The 16,550-nt window shown below is 37.1% G+C and overlaps 1 protein-coding gene across 1 annotated transcript in view; it reads right to left on the minus strand.

Annotated features, from left to right (window-relative positions):
- Positions 1–16,457, minus strand: part of LOC131165372 (isoprenylcysteine alpha-carbonyl methylesterase ICME-like) — a 56,812-nt gene extending 40,355 nt beyond the window's left edge. Inside the window, exons 1-4 of the mRNA XM_058123105.1 lie at positions 15,784–16,457; positions 9,306–9,382; positions 2,231–2,300; positions 2,034–2,114 (exon numbers count right to left, since the gene is read on the minus strand). Of these exons, the coding sequence (XP_057979088.1) occupies positions 2,034–2,114; positions 2,231–2,300; positions 9,306–9,382; positions 15,784–16,091 (536 nt within the window). The 5' untranslated portion in view covers positions 16,092–16,457. The remainder of the gene's footprint in view (positions 1–2,033; positions 2,115–2,230; positions 2,301–9,305; positions 9,383–15,783) is intronic.
- Between the last annotated feature and the right edge of the window lie 93 nt (positions 16,458–16,550).

Below are 16,550 nucleotides of genomic sequence, written 5' to 3' on the forward strand. Positions count from 1 at the left end.
TGATAGAATCGGTGTAGGTGTTGAATCTGCCCAAAAACTGACCGAACTAAACCAATTACACCCGTAGCCATTTATGGTCTTTAGCATTCTCCTCAAGCTTCTTTTGACAAAATTAGTGTGGTGGTCTCAACATTTGGCTTCATCTAGTGTTATTACGATCACTTGGTGTTCGTCAGCAAAACAGAGGCAAGTGTAATACTTCAAATAATTTATGCTGATGATATCATCATCATTGGCAATGACCAAAGCGGTATTGCATATGTTAAGCAATGGCTTCAAGCTAAATTTCAAATCAAGGACTAAGATACTCTCTGTTACTTTATTAAGATTGTACGGTGTATGAAAAGGGTTGAGTCTATCCTAGAAAAAATATAACTTGGACTTGCTAAGTGATACTGCTCTGTTGGGAGCTAAACCAACTAATACTCCTATGGATCCTAACATGAAGCTGTCTAGGGATGTTGGACCAGACTTTGAGGACAAGCGTCGATATAGCCAATTGGTTGGTAAGTTGATTCACTTGATTATCACTAGACCTAACATATCTTTTGCAGTAGGGGTGGTGAGTCAGTTTATGAAAAATCCTAAACAATCACATGGGGATGCTATTAGTAGGTTTTTGCGATATCTCAAAGGCTCTCTTGGCAAAGGTTTGACATATAAATGTAACAAAAATAGTGAGATCAGGGGATACTTTGATGCAGATTGGGGTCGCTCTGTTAATAATCAAAATATTACTACTGGATATTGTACATTTGTGGGAGGTAATCTTGTTAACTAGCAAATAGCAAGAAACAAACAACTATAGCAAGATCTAATGCTGAAGCAGATATCAAGCTATGGCTCGTACTGTGAGTGAGCTTATGTGCTAAAATCTCCGATGTAAAAGATGGGTTTTTTGGTAACGAAGCCAATGGATATGTTTTGTGATAATCAAGCTGCTAGTTGTAATGTTATATCGCTACAATCCAATATTCCATGAGAAGACAAAGCACTTTAAAGTTGATCATCGTTTTGTGAAGGATGTTGTAATGAAGAAGGTCACAAGGACTCCCTTTTGTGGAAATTTGTGGATCAAGTAGGCAATATTTTCCCAAAGCCTTTATTTAAACCTGCCTTGTCTAATGGTTGTAACAAGCTTGGGTTGGGTGATATTTATACACCTCCAGTTTGAGGGGGAGTGTTAGAAGATAATATGTTATTTCAGCAATTTGGTTGTGTGAGTGGGGGTATTTTTGTCCTTAAGAATTTTATTATTAATATATAAGAATGCAGACCTACAGCTGTAGCTGTAGGTAACTCTCCAGGACATTGTCGCCTCCTCCTTTCTCTTACTCTCACCTTCTTTTCTTCTTCTCTCCTCCATCTCTAACTTTACAACAATAAATAACACCCATTACTGAGAACAAGATGATTGTAACAAACAATAAGTGCAGGCTACAAGACTAGAACCCAGGACCTCCTGGAAACCATGGCTTTGATACCATGTTAGATTACCACTATACCGAAAAGCTTAAGCTATTAGGTTGAGGCCTTCACAGTTGCAATGTCTAAGTTTAATTTTTCATTTAATTTCAAAAGCCCTTATAATAATCTGACTTCAATAAAAAAATAAAATAAAAAAAAATAAGAGAGAAATTTCATTTTGCAATTAAATTTCACATTTTGATTCCAAGAAAATTTCATTCTACAATTAAAATTTCAACAAGTTTTGCTAAAATTTTGAGATTTTAATCAATTTCAGATGATTTGAATTTCAACAAAATTTTCAACAATTTCATGGAAATTTAAGACATTAACTAAAACAGAACCAATATATATCAATTTTATTGTAGTAGCACAAACATGTCACATTACAGAACAGAAGTTCCCACTAAGGATCGTTCCAGTTGGGTAATAATACCACCACAATAAAGATGCAGCTGGGTGCAGAGACTTGCCATCTTTTGTTAGAATATATATAAGATGACATGAAATAATTGTAGCACTGCAAGTTTCATTAATCATGAAGGAAGCACTACTTAATTACTCACCCAATGATCCAGGCTCCCCCAGTTACAAATACTACAACAGGCTTTGGTTTCTCGCAATTTTTTGGTAAATGCAAATCCAACCTGTGGAAAGATAGTTTCATTAGTGATATATAGCATGTTGCATACCATATAGGCCAGGAGAAGATACATTTAAATAATAGAAATAAACCATCACCCTAAATCTCAAAAACGCATACCTGTTCCTTGGTTGATCTCCATAAATAATACTCCGGCAGACTTCACTTGAGAAGTAATAATAATATGCAACTGTAGGAGATTAAGACAGGTCATGCTCCATTTAAAGTAGAAAAATTCTGCAGCAAGGCTGACTTGTACAAACTCAACCCAGAGACATACCAAGTCTAAGTTTTAGAAACAACGAGAATCACCAAGCAATCAATAAACAGTTGCATGCATTGTGGTCCAATTGTCCAAGATGAGTAAGTTTAGCCCATCAATAAACAGTTGCTCATATTTTTCTATGGTGTTTGGAATCCCAACCTTTGAATACCATATACTCTAACTTCATTAAAAATATTGAAGGACACTATCCAAAAAAGGACAATTTGTTAACATGGCTTTATGCACACAGACTTTGATCCTAACACAAACAAGGGAGACGGGAAAAAATAGTAGAGAATGACATAGTGCAGTAGTTCCAAAGTAGAAATGAGACCTAAACATTCAACAATTAGTTGCATAGATTCCAGAGACTTTGCGTTCAGAACTGCGGAGATAAGAATGCTTCACTGGATTTTGGAGTATCACTCCCAACAACATAGCTCAAGCCATCAAACGAAGATTATGGAAACATATCCATTCTCTAATGGTCAATAGCCAAATGAGATAACAAGTATCTTGAAATAGAAGATTATGGAATGTCATTCAAATCACAAAATGAAAGGTTCTAGCTTTGAGAACAAAAGAGCTGTGGAAGGAAGGATAAAGGGGAGAGAAAAACAATTGAGGGTACAAAGTCACAGCCTTGAAAATAATTTATTAGGGTAGCAATGAAGAACAAACTGACAACTGAATTATTACGGCACAATGTTTCAGAGCATGAACTATAAATGTCAATGTGATCAGGATCATTTCAAGAGCTATAATGCAGTAGCAATAGCTTCTAGAGACTAACTTGAAATGTAAATGCAACAAGCAATCATGTACTAAAAATCCTCATAAAAGGTAAAAGAGCACCAGTTGAGGGCAAAACAAGAGAAAGTCAAGCACATGAAACTTTTTCCTCTTTGATGATTCTATAGTTTATTTATACTCAAATATGACTGATTTGCATACCTAACAATAAATATGTTTCTCATTGACATGCTAACATTCAAAAAGAGTGATAAAAGGCTGAAATTGCTTTAGCATATTGGGAATATTCCATCATATTTACATGAGCTAAAAAAACCTGCTTATTTGACTTGGTCAAGTTCATTAATTTATGAATAGGTTCAAATTTCAATTTGGCCACTCTTTCACAGCCATCACGTGCAATCCCCTCTCATTGGATGGAAAGTGGAGCAGTTCATAATTTCCTGAATAAGTTCAAAATCCTTTCAATTCCCAATGTAGAGACCCGGAAAATTTAATTTATGAGAAAACAAGGAAAAAGGAAAAAGAAAAGAAAAGAAAAGGGAAAGAAAAGAAGAAAGGAAGAAAATTTGCAGGGCAAAGCAGCAAGGACTCATTGGCGAGGAGATCCCGAGAGCCAGGGAATTTCAAAGTATTTAAGGATCGTCGACGAACCCGCTTCTCTCGTCGACAAGTGTTCTTCATTGACTCGTTGACAAATCTTATGTACTCGTCGACGAGTACACATGGCCAACAGTCTATATATAGGCTAGAATCATTTTTTTCAGCGGAATTCATTCTCTCCCTCACTCTCTCTCTCTCTTCGATTTCAGCTCCGTTTTAGCCTGATTCAACGATCAGGAACCACCACGAGAATCTGAGGATGATTCTCTACAAGTTAATCGGAGCAAATTGTTGATTTTGGGTTCCTGGGCACCACTTCAAAATCAGGGTAAGTATGCTATTTTAGGGTTTAATTGGTTATTTGGAGTATGTGGGTCTAGGGAATGTATTAAATGATAAATATTCTGGAATTGAGTCGATTGAACTGGGGTTAATGCGATTTCAGGGTATGGAGTTCCGAATGCCGGGGCGTGGATTAAGGGCTTTTAACCAGACTCTTAGTAAGTAGGTAAGGAGAATAAATTATATCAGTCATTTTAGAAAATTTATTGGTTAAAATGCAGTATTTGATTACAGAAATTATTTATACGATTTTACTAGATATTCAGGTTTATGGGGAGGTATACTTATGAATTAATGTATGTTTTTGAAAAATCTGTTGTTTAAACTGAGTAAACCATAGAAACAGATTTAATATTATTTTCAGTAAAATATGTTTTCCCCAGACAATTAGTATATTATAGGGTAACACTCACTCGTGTGGCATGAGTACGATTATTTTACAGTATGTATAAACAGACCAGAGTATTTTATGATTATACAGAACAAATGCAGTTTGATAATGATTTTCAGAATGACACAGACTTCACAGAATATATGATATAATACAATATATTATTACAGTTCAGCCAACCCAGTGCCGTGATAGCTCAGTCGACCCAGTGTCATGATATTTCAACCGGCCTAGTGCCGTGATAATTCAGCTGGCCTAGTGCCGTGACAGCTCAGTTGGTCTAGTGTCGTGATCAGATATATATATATATATAACAGTTTATTTAGAAATTTGATATGATAAATCCAACACAGAAATATGAAATGAGTCATCTTACAGTTATATTATATAAAGTGTACTATATGATACATATATGATATAACAGTTTCAGACATATATATATTATAACAGTTCAGCTGACTTTATGCCGAGTACAGAAATATGATAAGATAGATTTTATATAGAATTATAAAAATGAGATCAAGATATAGATTTATTAGTTATAAACAGTACTATATGTTATCAAAACCCCGATGGACTAGTATAATTCAGATTCAGAGCACGGTACCATAGCTAGCTAACCAGATCAGACAGTGTAACCCCCTGTGTGCCGACCCAAAAAGTGTTGCGACGAGTAGGATGGGCGGACCAGGTTGGATGTTTAGCCAACAGTGCAACCACACTATTCAGAAAGTGTTTGGTCGGAGATCAATTAGCCCCGAAGTGTTGTGACGAGTAGGATACCCACTATGTGCCGACCCGAGAAGTGTTACGGCAAGTAGGATGGCGGACCAGATTGGGTGGGCAATCATGCGTAGTTATGTTATGTTTGACTTAACCTGGTAGGCCTGCCATGGTTAAGTCTAACCCTCGAGCTGCACAACCCGATCATGCGGGGTTAATTCATGATAATATACCAATACCATCAAGGAAAGAAAGAAAAGAAATTATACTAAGAATATATTTATGCAGATTTATGAAAACAAGTTTATTTATTAAGTTAAAGTATGTTTGAGTAGAAGATAAATATATTTTCAATTTTAGGTGGAAGTTACACTTTAAATGTAGTTTCTTCACAGCTAAACTAATGGATATATATATATACTTTACTCATCTCATTTGCCACACACTGATAATAACTTATTCCCACTTACTAAGAGGTGACTCGCCCCAATGATATTTTAACATTTCAGGGAATACCAGAAATCAAACATAAGAGATTTCAAGGTGAGTCTAGATCGTGTTTGGTTCAGAAGTAAGTACTGGTGAGATGCATGTATATAGTTATGTTTTGGTATGTTATGGGTTGTATATCATTTTGAGGAGATATGCATGTAATAATGGCGATCTTAGAACTCTGGTATTGTCTTTGGGTTATTGTATATGATTCCGCTACATTGTTAGATATATGTGATGAACAGGTCAGTCGGTACCTCTTTGGGTCCGAGATATTACAGTCGGTATCAGAGTTTTATATGTAGGAAAAAAAAAATCGACTTGTTACACCCAATGGCCAGAATAAATCAAAATTTGGAAAGATTTGACCATGCATAATCTTTGTGTATCCAGTTATTTAAATTTTATAATTCTTATTTATTTACAAGCAATCCCATATATTTATATATTTCCTTAGAAATCATATTCAAATTTCTCTTAATATCTTCAATTGTGAAATTTGAATTTAAAATTATTATTTTTCTTATCTTGTGATTTGACCATGCATAATCTGTGTATCCAGTGATTTAAATTTTATAATTCTTGCTTATTCATAAGCAATACCACAGATTTATATGTTTCCTTAGAAATCATATTCAAATTTCTCTTAATATTTTCAATTGTGAAATTTGAACTTAAAATAATTATTTCTCTTATCTTGTTCTTATTGGGTGAGATACTGTGGGATATGGCAAGAACTTTGACCTTGTGAGTTACCTTGATGAATTAAAGAGACATTTGAGCATTAACAGTTGCGTGTTTTGAAGGCTATTAATCCAAGCTAGAAGCAGGAATAACTATGCATCCAGAATTTCAGTTTTCACTCTCCTTTGAGTGATCCTGATGCTTCATTTGTTTTCATCAACAAGTTGTGGTTTTAATTATATTGTAATTCAGCTCTGAATCTGTGAGTTGTAATTGTATTTAAAAGAGTTCTTATTGGGAAATGAAAGTGTCCTCATGAGAAAGAACATGCATGGACAAGTTGTCCTTCGCTTGAGCAAAGTTGGGGTCCTTGCTAAACGAAGGCGATTCTAGGCACATCATGCCAATATCTAGGCCAGTGGCCTTATAGGGTTGCCTTACCTATAACAGCTCATTTGTATTGATCTTGTTAAAAGTCAAAATCCACATGAATGCCATGATAAAGAATCTTAGTCTTCCAAATGCCACTATTCAAAGGAAAAGAGCACGAGGTTGAAAGTCATAATAAATGAAGGAAGAAATATTTCAAAAAAAAAAAAACAAGATGAATCCCTTGGCCGAACCCTTGAATCACTCCTAGCATGGTAAAAGAATCTAAAACACTCAATAGAGTAGTAAGCTCGCCAACACCTCTTTCATTAAGACTCCTAAATAAGTGAATCCTGAGAAAGAGAAGCCCCCCTCCAAGTCATGCATATGAAACTAATGACAAAACAAGTAGGGTAGTACTGATTAACTCAAGTTGCTATAATAGCAATAGGAAGGCTAACAGAAACATGGTCCATCCCTGTTAAATAACATGCTATGATCAGTTCTTTAAGAGAGATTCTGAATTTTAAGAGTTGAAAGGGGAAATTGTGCTGCTGGCTCTAAGAAGTTGGAGTATATCATTATTGGATTTAGTGCACCAAGTTATGTTTGGTGTGGAGCAATTAGAAAAGAGCAACGAAGCATGAGCCTCTTGGATGAAAAAGGAAGTAATCTAAGGATGAAAGCTAACCAAAAGATTCCACTGTGTTGCCCTCTACAATTCTATGAACCCACAACTAATGACTAACAGAGTTATGAAAAAGAAAGAAAAAAAAGGTAATCTGGTAATGCAATATATGATGGAAACGATTATATGAGAAATTTTAAATGAGGCACTTTAATCCTATAATGGTAGTTTTGACACTGAATTTCTTGTACAATTCAAGAAGGCAAGAAAACACATTAGTAAATATCTTCCGAGATTCCCAGCGGAACTAGGAAATATTCAGGAATTTTGTATAGTGTAACGTGGGACTAGAAGAATACACACTTATCTAGATATTGTATTGCCTGATGGAGAGGTAAGTAATAACAAAAATTTCTTAAAGAGAAATAACAACAGGGCCGAGATAAGCATATGTTTTGGGAAATCCCTCCAAAGATTGAACCTTACAATTGTTCACACTGAAAGTAAGAAGATAGCGTTAGTCGTTCCAGATATCATGTAGATTTTGATAGGACAGACAAATATCTGTGTGAAGAACTATTCATGGTAGCTAGTTAGATCAAATGGCATCTTACTACATTAATTTGGAGGAGAAGATCCACAAAAATTGGATACTGCAGGGGACAAATATAAAGACCCTAGGGCCTAGTCAAAAGCATGAACATCACTTCAAAATTATGTGGCCATTTTGGATCGTTTCTGAATAGATCATCTGGACATCATAAAACTAATTAACATGTGGTAGCTGTCCTTCAAACAGCGATGCTCAAACAAAAAATCATAATTATGATAATCATCTCATACACATGGAGCACTGATGATTACCCACAAGTACTAATCATGAGACACTTCAACATTATTTCATCATTTCATTTACTGTCTTTGCCCTTTTCAATAAGTATGAATTTACTCCAAGGGGAATTTACATGCCTTACAGCCAATAACATGAGATTGCTATACAGTGTGTACTGAAAAAGCTTGCCATATGACAATAAGAAAATTCATGCTTCAGCCTTCAATGTTAAAATTATCAAAAGGCTAAATTACTGGCCGAATCATGGCTATGCATGACAAAAAGAATCAAGAATGGAACCAGGTATTGAAGAAACAAAAGAGTTTTTTAAAAAGCATCTTATGTGATTTACACAAGGAGTTCCTTAAACTCCTCACTTTTCTTTTGTGTACATTGCCTGCAGTCACAAGCCGAGCTTGTTCAAGGCATTATGCTTGCCTATAACTGCTTGTCTCGTGCGTTTGAGATGGGTTTCCATCATGTAAATAATAGTGTAAGGTTATTTTTCAGAGATAGTTTTTTCCTAGGCTAAAACGGGGAGTATGACTCCTTGATCATATTGACGTTTCCTAGTGTCAGAATGAGAATAGCATATAAAGCTTTTTAGGGGAGGATGAGTGTTCATCGACTTGTAAAACCTACTACCTATTGTCAACATGTTTAGCCTACTTTCCTCCCTCGCTAGACACACATTGTCAACAAAGGTGTCGATAGTGAATTACGTTGCTTCAATGTTTACTGCTTAAGTGTCATTGCCTTCTTAAGTTGCTTATTGCTTCCGCTTATACGTGTTTGAATGACAATGAAAGTGTTTTGTTGGTGAATTGTGGTAAATGCTAAGTTGGCTAGCTAAACAAGAGGGCTTTAGCTAGCGCCACACGGTACATTCACAAAGTTGTGAAATATTCAGCCCGTGACACCTGCATGGATGACTATATTCTCCAGTCTCTTTTATTCCCTTTATTAACTAATAATATCATCCTGATCAAAGACAAAAAAAAAAAAAAGGGGGAATAAAAAAAAGGAAAAACAATAAAAACGCATAGCTCTAAAAGTAACAGAAAAATGTACAGCTAATCAGATGGTTTATGCATCAAAGCAGAAAACACAAACCTTGAAGAAAGCCAGGCATGAGTAGCATTGCATAAAAAAGGAGAGCAAAACATTTTGCGATCCAACGGTAGCCTACACTGAATGGAAAAAAAAAATGATTAGGAAACATTCCACTGCAAATACGATTGAAGATAGAGGTTTAAAAATCCAGACCACCGTATCCATTTGGTCAAAATGAAATATTTTCAAATAATACTAAGAGGCAATCAAAGTTATTCATCGTCCACATAAGCTATGCCGAATTTTCCCAAGAATTTCATGTGACTGGAGCAAGGAATAAGAAATAAGAAGATAACTAACCGCCTCTGCTGCTAGTTTGCATAGCATTCACCAAGCCACCAACTAGTTAGAAACACCCAATCTCTCAATAAGGAATTTAAAAATAACACAATGTGTCCAATATGCTAAGGGTGTTCCTAATAATGATGATGTTTTGGATACGACAAGAAATCTGGATTTTTTTTATTGGAAAATAATCAGTTTTTTTTTTTTAAAAAAAAAAAAAAGATGAAAGGCTAGCTATTCAAGAATCATTTGGTTATTTTCAAACCCCAAACCATTTCATTGTTAGATGACCATTCTAGTCTCCCTGGTAAATACATGACCACACACTCCTACATCCCTTTCAATCGGAATACGTGACTGTTGTAGAGTTGCACAGTAATATTCCTCTATCTATGCATCCTGACAAGCTATAAGATGCCCTAAGCTTTACCTCCCATGCATCACCACTAGTTGTGCAACTGATGAGAATCGACAAGCACCATTAAAGGATCCATTGCAAGTTCCAGATGGGCCAATCACAAGGTCAAGAGCTAAGAAGATCAAGGAAGCATTGTAAGGATTGGTGCAATCCATTACAACGCGGGACGACATAGCCTAGTGTTTAGTGTAGACTTTCTATTTCAATAAGTATAGGCATGTGGGCCTATTTTATGTTTATTAGTTACAGGTGTTTAGGGTTACGTTATTTGAATTTAAATTTGAATTTGATTTTGATTTTGAATTTGAATTTAAATTTAATTGGAGGGGTTTATAAATAGACTTGTAGCCACATTCTACAAAAAGGGACATTGAATAAAAATGTGAGGTTTTGTTTCTTCTATTGGTTCTTCAGAGAACTTGTGAACTTATCAAGGATTTCTTTCTTGTGGTGTTCAAATTTTATAGCTTTGGTTCGTGATTTAATCATAATTACTGTGTTGAAGTTTGTTACTTTATACCTCCGGTTCATGATTTAATTATAATCATTGGGTCAAGGTTTGTTACCTTATACCTACGGTTTGCATTTCATTTATAAACGTTGGGTCGGGGTTTTCTATCAAAAATCTTAATTTTAGCTTTCTTGGGCACGTAATCCAATATTGATTGTTGGGTTTCAACGCGTGTTGGTTGAGGTTCGCATCATTTGGCAAGTATTCCAATATTGATTGTTGGGTCTTAACGCGTGTCGATTGAAGTTCGCATCAGCAACCCTACAGCCTGTCAGGATACATGGACAGAGGAACATATTGTCTAAGAGCTACAAGCTAAAGAGGGACAATTCCCATAAACTCACAAGTCACAACAACAATTATACAATATTCCATTCAGTCTAGAACGACTGCTTTCAGATACCCCTAAAGATGACAAGCAGACTGATTCGCTAATGATAAGCTTCTCATGATTAAAATTTGAAACAAACAGGCCTGCAGCCTTTATAATAATTCAAGGACTTTTCACCACCATTTGCAGCCATTTTATTTATTTATTTTCATTAAGCACCCCTGCAGCAATTCAGTGTATCATATATGGACAAAATCACCATTATTAGTATTACGAATCAGGTGTCTATTCTCAAACACTTTCTTAGCCAATTTGGAAAGCACAGTCCCACCCTTTCTATTTGGTGTGAGTGCACAAGCACATATGCGCTCACATGCATACACACATTGACATGTAAAATAAAATAACTGAAATATACCAAGAATATCCTTTCCAAAAATTTAGGCTCTGCAATGAAAACCAGGAAACCAGACTCTACACCTTGTGATATGAGCACAAAGCAGTCTAATGCAGAGAGGGGAAATATCACTTGCCCCCTCTCAATTTTAATGCAAGGGTAGACTCCTGCAACGTCTCTGGAATAAAAATTCTGCTCCAACATGAGCCTCAAAAAGATCATTTTTAAGTTGCTAAAATGAGTGCATTACATTGACAGAACTATGACCAAAGCATACTCATCTCAAAAAATGTTAGATAGTCAAGAGTACGATAGATTCTAGCCTACTCTGATTTTAGTTAGGCATGTAATCCTAACACTATGATCAGCTTGATGTCAACCAATTCTAACCTTCTTGCAGCCAGTCTTGGAATAGCAAATCAGGGAATAGAGTGACCAGGTTCAGCATGGAAACCAAGTACAGAACACACATAAGCAGAGTTTCTCGAATTGAGGATAAAAATTACTCATATTCTTCTTCCTGCTGACAACCAAGGTTTCACAAAGATATCAATAAATTCATTTTCTTTACTTGCATGATATATTCAGTAAGATGGTTGGACTACTACATTTCCAACAAGTTGTCTGTGTACATTTTTTAACACAATGATATATTATATGAGAGATTCACCTGAGTTCTAAACTACTATATTTGTAACAGGTTGCTACTGTACAAGAGCATAGGGAAGATAGAACTTGAGAGAGTGCTAAGAATGTAGAAAAAAACTTTTTTAAAACTTATGGGTAGCTTAATTTATTCATTCACGGAATTTGCTTGTGTCTTCATCATCCTCATCTTTCATCCACCTGATGCAAAATGCAGCTGCAGCAGTAGAAACAAACTATGGCAACCCACAACTGCAATGTCACCTTTAAAAGGACTCCAACCCCTGAAATTGAATTATACACCTTAAGATCAGTTTCTATACTGAAAAATAAGAAGTTTTATGACCTTGATTAGCAGAATTAGTCATTAGCCATAACTAATTCGTAGATAGAATTAGATTGTAGTGTTGGGTTCTATTATGCTAATGTTGTTGGCTGAGCTGTAATCTATGGGTGCCTCATTGTTAAAATGTAGCAGAATGTGCATTATGGATTCAAAAAAAATGTGAAAGCAATGCTATTAGGTAGGAAGCTACTGAAGGCTAATATCGCCGGATGATCTGGAAACTGTACTGTGAGACCTAAAATAGAGTATTCTCCTGGTACAAAGTCATTTTTCAAGGATACAATCTCCTAGGAATCTGAGGGTCTGGCCAAGGTGACTTTTGGCTGCAGGTTTGTCATTCTGCCAGGAAAATGTGTAGCAGAGTTCCTAAAGGTAAAAAAATGTGAATGCTGTCATTCTGATAGGTGACGCTAAGTGGTGTCTCTGTCATTGTTCTTCATTCTTCCCCAACTTGCTTGGGAGATCAAGTATGTATAGCCATACAATAGTAACAGCCTCTTTCGTAGAATAATTTCTGACAATGCTGTTATAGCAATGCAGCATTACATGACTCTTTTCATTGATCTGTATGTTACAAAAAATCTGTAGATAGATCTCATTAAGATTGATTTAGTGGGCAGAAAGCCAGCAGTCAGTAGCAGTATGAGTTGTGGGTCTGAATGGGCCTGTAGGGCTCTGGTCAAGCCCTGAGCAGTATCTCTTTAGAGATCTCATTTCGTTGTGGAGGGAAGGATCTACACTCCCCTAGAAAGTGAAGCAATCCCCAAGGAATCAAAACTAGGGACCCTCTCCCAGAGAGGTGCATTCCCCTACGAGAAAAAAGGGATTGACTAGTGAGGCACCCAAGGGACATCCCTCCCTCAGGGACCTCCTAGTAGGGCTACACACATACCAAGTCCAAAAGCACTTGAAAAATATGCAATTTGAACAAATTTTTTGTGAGCCTGTCTTGGCTGGACTGGACCTATCTAGGTTGGCTGAGTCTAACAGAGTCAGCTAAGTCTAGCCAGGAGGTGTCAAAACAAACCTTCCCTTGCAATGCTACAAAGCCGAAATTCATATCACATTCCCAAAATACTTACCATCCCACTTAAGACTCTCAAGAACTACCACTCAAGATACAAGGTATCTTCTACAACTGTCAGGCTGAAAACCTCCAACTTGTCCGCCAGTGCCTAAGACACTTCCAACTTAGAGAGTACAGTTCTCAGATTAGAGTGTTCAGCTACCATCAGCTATAACCTGGTAGGGTAGCTTTTGTTCCTGCAAGGTTGGAATTCCCCATCTCAATCATCTAGGGCTCAATTAACTTTTACATTCTGCACACTTTGCAACCTGTCGCATGCTAAACCCAGTGAGTCAGTGACATATAAATATTTGCATAACATTAGCTACCATGCAGCTCTTCAAATTAGGGGTTTGAATCCTACATGCTACTATGTTATATTTTTTGATATAATAGAAAGCATTAGGATTCAAGCAAGGCGCAAAACATTACCATAAAGCTATGGCATATCATGATTTGATGCGGCATATTATGGGTGGGTGATATTTCTATGGTAGTCCTGTGGTTCAAATTATATCGCCTAGAGACTTGTGACTAGTGAAACAGAAGCTACATGCAGCATCATGGAGGGTCTAAGAATCTACCATAACCCAAAGAATCTCATGGCTCAGTTCATCTCCTCAGGCTCAAAGGCTCTAAGTGCAGTTTAATTTAGCATGACCCAAAGGCTCACACATCTCAGTTTGTTCACGACAGCTTGAAGGCTCTCATAGTGCAGCGGCTGCAGCCTAGTGTGCCATGGCCTAATGACTCATAGCCCAGTTTATCTGGATAGTTGAAGCCTTGAAGGGTTCTCACATCACAGTTTGATCTGCCATTGTCCAGAAGCTCTCATGGCTCACTTCGCTTACATTGTAAAAGCCCCCATATCACCGGCTGATTTGCAGTATTTTTTTCAATAGAAATCTGCATAAAAAGATGAGAATCAAATTTGTAAGATCAAGGATTGATTATTAACCAATTGACACTCTCTCTCTCTCTCTCTCTCTCTCTCCACTCCTTTCTTCCTAACCTTTGTGTGTAATTGCAATTCATCTTTTTCCCTACAATGACGCGGTCAATTTTCAAACTGTTTAGTCCATATAGATGGTATACTGCCTCACTTTGAGGAATTAAAGAAGTCCAAAATCCTAGAGTTGGGCAAAAATTGGAGCAAAGGCACAAAGGAGATGATACTCTAATAGAATTGATCAAGTGAGAATAGGAGTTCTTCCTAATCTTCATCTTCTCATACTTTCTCCCTTTTTCCTCCTCCTCTCGGCTGCCAATCCCCGCTTGTTTTCAGTTTCACCTAAAACTATTCTCCTTGTGGACCATATAGGTTTCCATCAAATATAACTTCTCTTGAGGATGTCACAAGAAGGGGAGCTTAGGTGCAACGGTAAGGTTGTCGCCATGTGACCTAGAGGTCACGAGTTCGAGGCATGGAAACAGCCTCTTACAAAAATGCAAGGTAAGGCTGCATACTACAGACCCATTGTGGTCCGTCCTTTCCCCGGACCCTGCATACGAGGGAGTTTTGTGCACCGGGCTGCCCTTTTTTTTTTTCTTGAGGGTGTTACAACAAGATATGACAAGCTTCAAAACTTTCTACACATTTCACAGCTGTATAAGGTTGAATGTGCAGATTGATTACTGATCCTTCACCAAACAGCACCTTTTTTAGTTTTATCCTTGAGGAAAAGTATGTCATTAAGGGGAAAACAATGTTGAGTCCCATGACCCATGATTAGTAGAATTCTCAGCAACTATACTCAGTTTTAGTTAATTAGAATTTTGACTAAGGCTTTCTTGCTTTGGAGAATCATACAGTGAAGAGAAGCAGATTCTATGGTCAAGGAAACTCCTCTCCTCCACCTCTCTCTCTCTCTTTCTCTCAGACACACACACACACATCCAGCCCCCACGTATCTCTGCTCTCTCTCTTTCTCAATGGCTTTCCTAATTCCAAATCTACTTCTACTTCTTTGAATTCTTCTCTGTAATAGCTGCAACAATGGCACTTATGTGCACTGAAGGAATACTTCACAAAACAAACAGATAGCAAGAAACTCGGAACTCCATAGAAACAAGACTATGAAATTTCCTTCACAAAGGATCAAAAAGACACTACTTAAGCACAACACAAGTGTCAGCAGCAAGATTCCCAGAGCTAACAAAATTCGTATACATACGAAAAAACGCCAATCAAGTACCCTTCAATTCAAATCTCAACATTCTGTTGATTTCGCAGGGGAAAAAATTTTAAAAATTCAAAAATAAAATAAAATAAGACGAAGATTTTCTCATTTTCAACATCGTAAGCCCCGAGAAAATGAAAGCCTTCACTCTACCGAGCCCAATACAATAAAAAACCACCAGACAACTGATTGCCTTTCAAATATGAAGAAAGTGGATAAACCTTTTTATTTTTCTTTCCATTCCCTCCATTTTATTAACAAGCAAATACATACAAAGAGAGACAGAGATAGAGTAATACCCAAGATAGCTCAACAGCTTGAAGCTAAGGCGAGTAACCAAAAACGTCTCTGCCGCCGCACGCCCGATCTCCCGGCCAAAAGAATTCTGCCGGGCGGGACACCGCAGCTCCGGTGCGGGCGATTTCCCGGCGATTCTACGCTTCCTCTGCTGGCTAACACCGACACAAGTCGGAGTAGAATCCCTACAAAGCAAAGGCTTCGTCTCCATGTCTCTCATTTCTCCGTTGCAAAGCAGCGAGGAAGCACGATCACCGTCGGCCGTCGGCGCCGGCGCTGTTCCGGGAAGAGAGTAAATCGAGGATTGCATTGTGAGAGTGATGAACGAGGAGCGTCTTTATGGGGGATTGCGTGCCAGTTGAAAGCACCTTCCGCCTGGAATTGGATGCTTCGCGTAACTAATACGTTAATACATAGATTCTGACACAAACCATTTCATTACTGGGGATGAATTAACGAAATGCAAGGGTGTGCGTCAGCTTCTCGATGCTAATTTTTGAATTAACTTAGAATCTGCGCGATCGATTTGTGCTCCTTTCTACAACAGCACAACCCCTCCACTCCACCTCCGGCCGGCTCCAATGAACATGAATTCTCGCTTGGGGGCTTGGGTTTTTCTTTCTTTGAACCCCAACGAATTCTATCCGTTTTTTGACACTGTTAATTTCATTATGTCACGGTTGACAGCTTAACATGCTCCATATAATAATCAATTAAAAAAAAATGTTGTTTTGTTTAATGTAGAAATATAAATATTAAGCGAAAATTG

Source organism: Malania oleifera, chromosome 1 (assembly GCF_029873635.1).
Source record: "Malania oleifera isolate guangnan ecotype guangnan chromosome 1, ASM2987363v1, whole genome shotgun sequence".
Taxonomy (NCBI): domain Eukaryota; kingdom Viridiplantae; phylum Streptophyta; class Magnoliopsida; order Santalales; family Ximeniaceae; genus Malania; species Malania oleifera.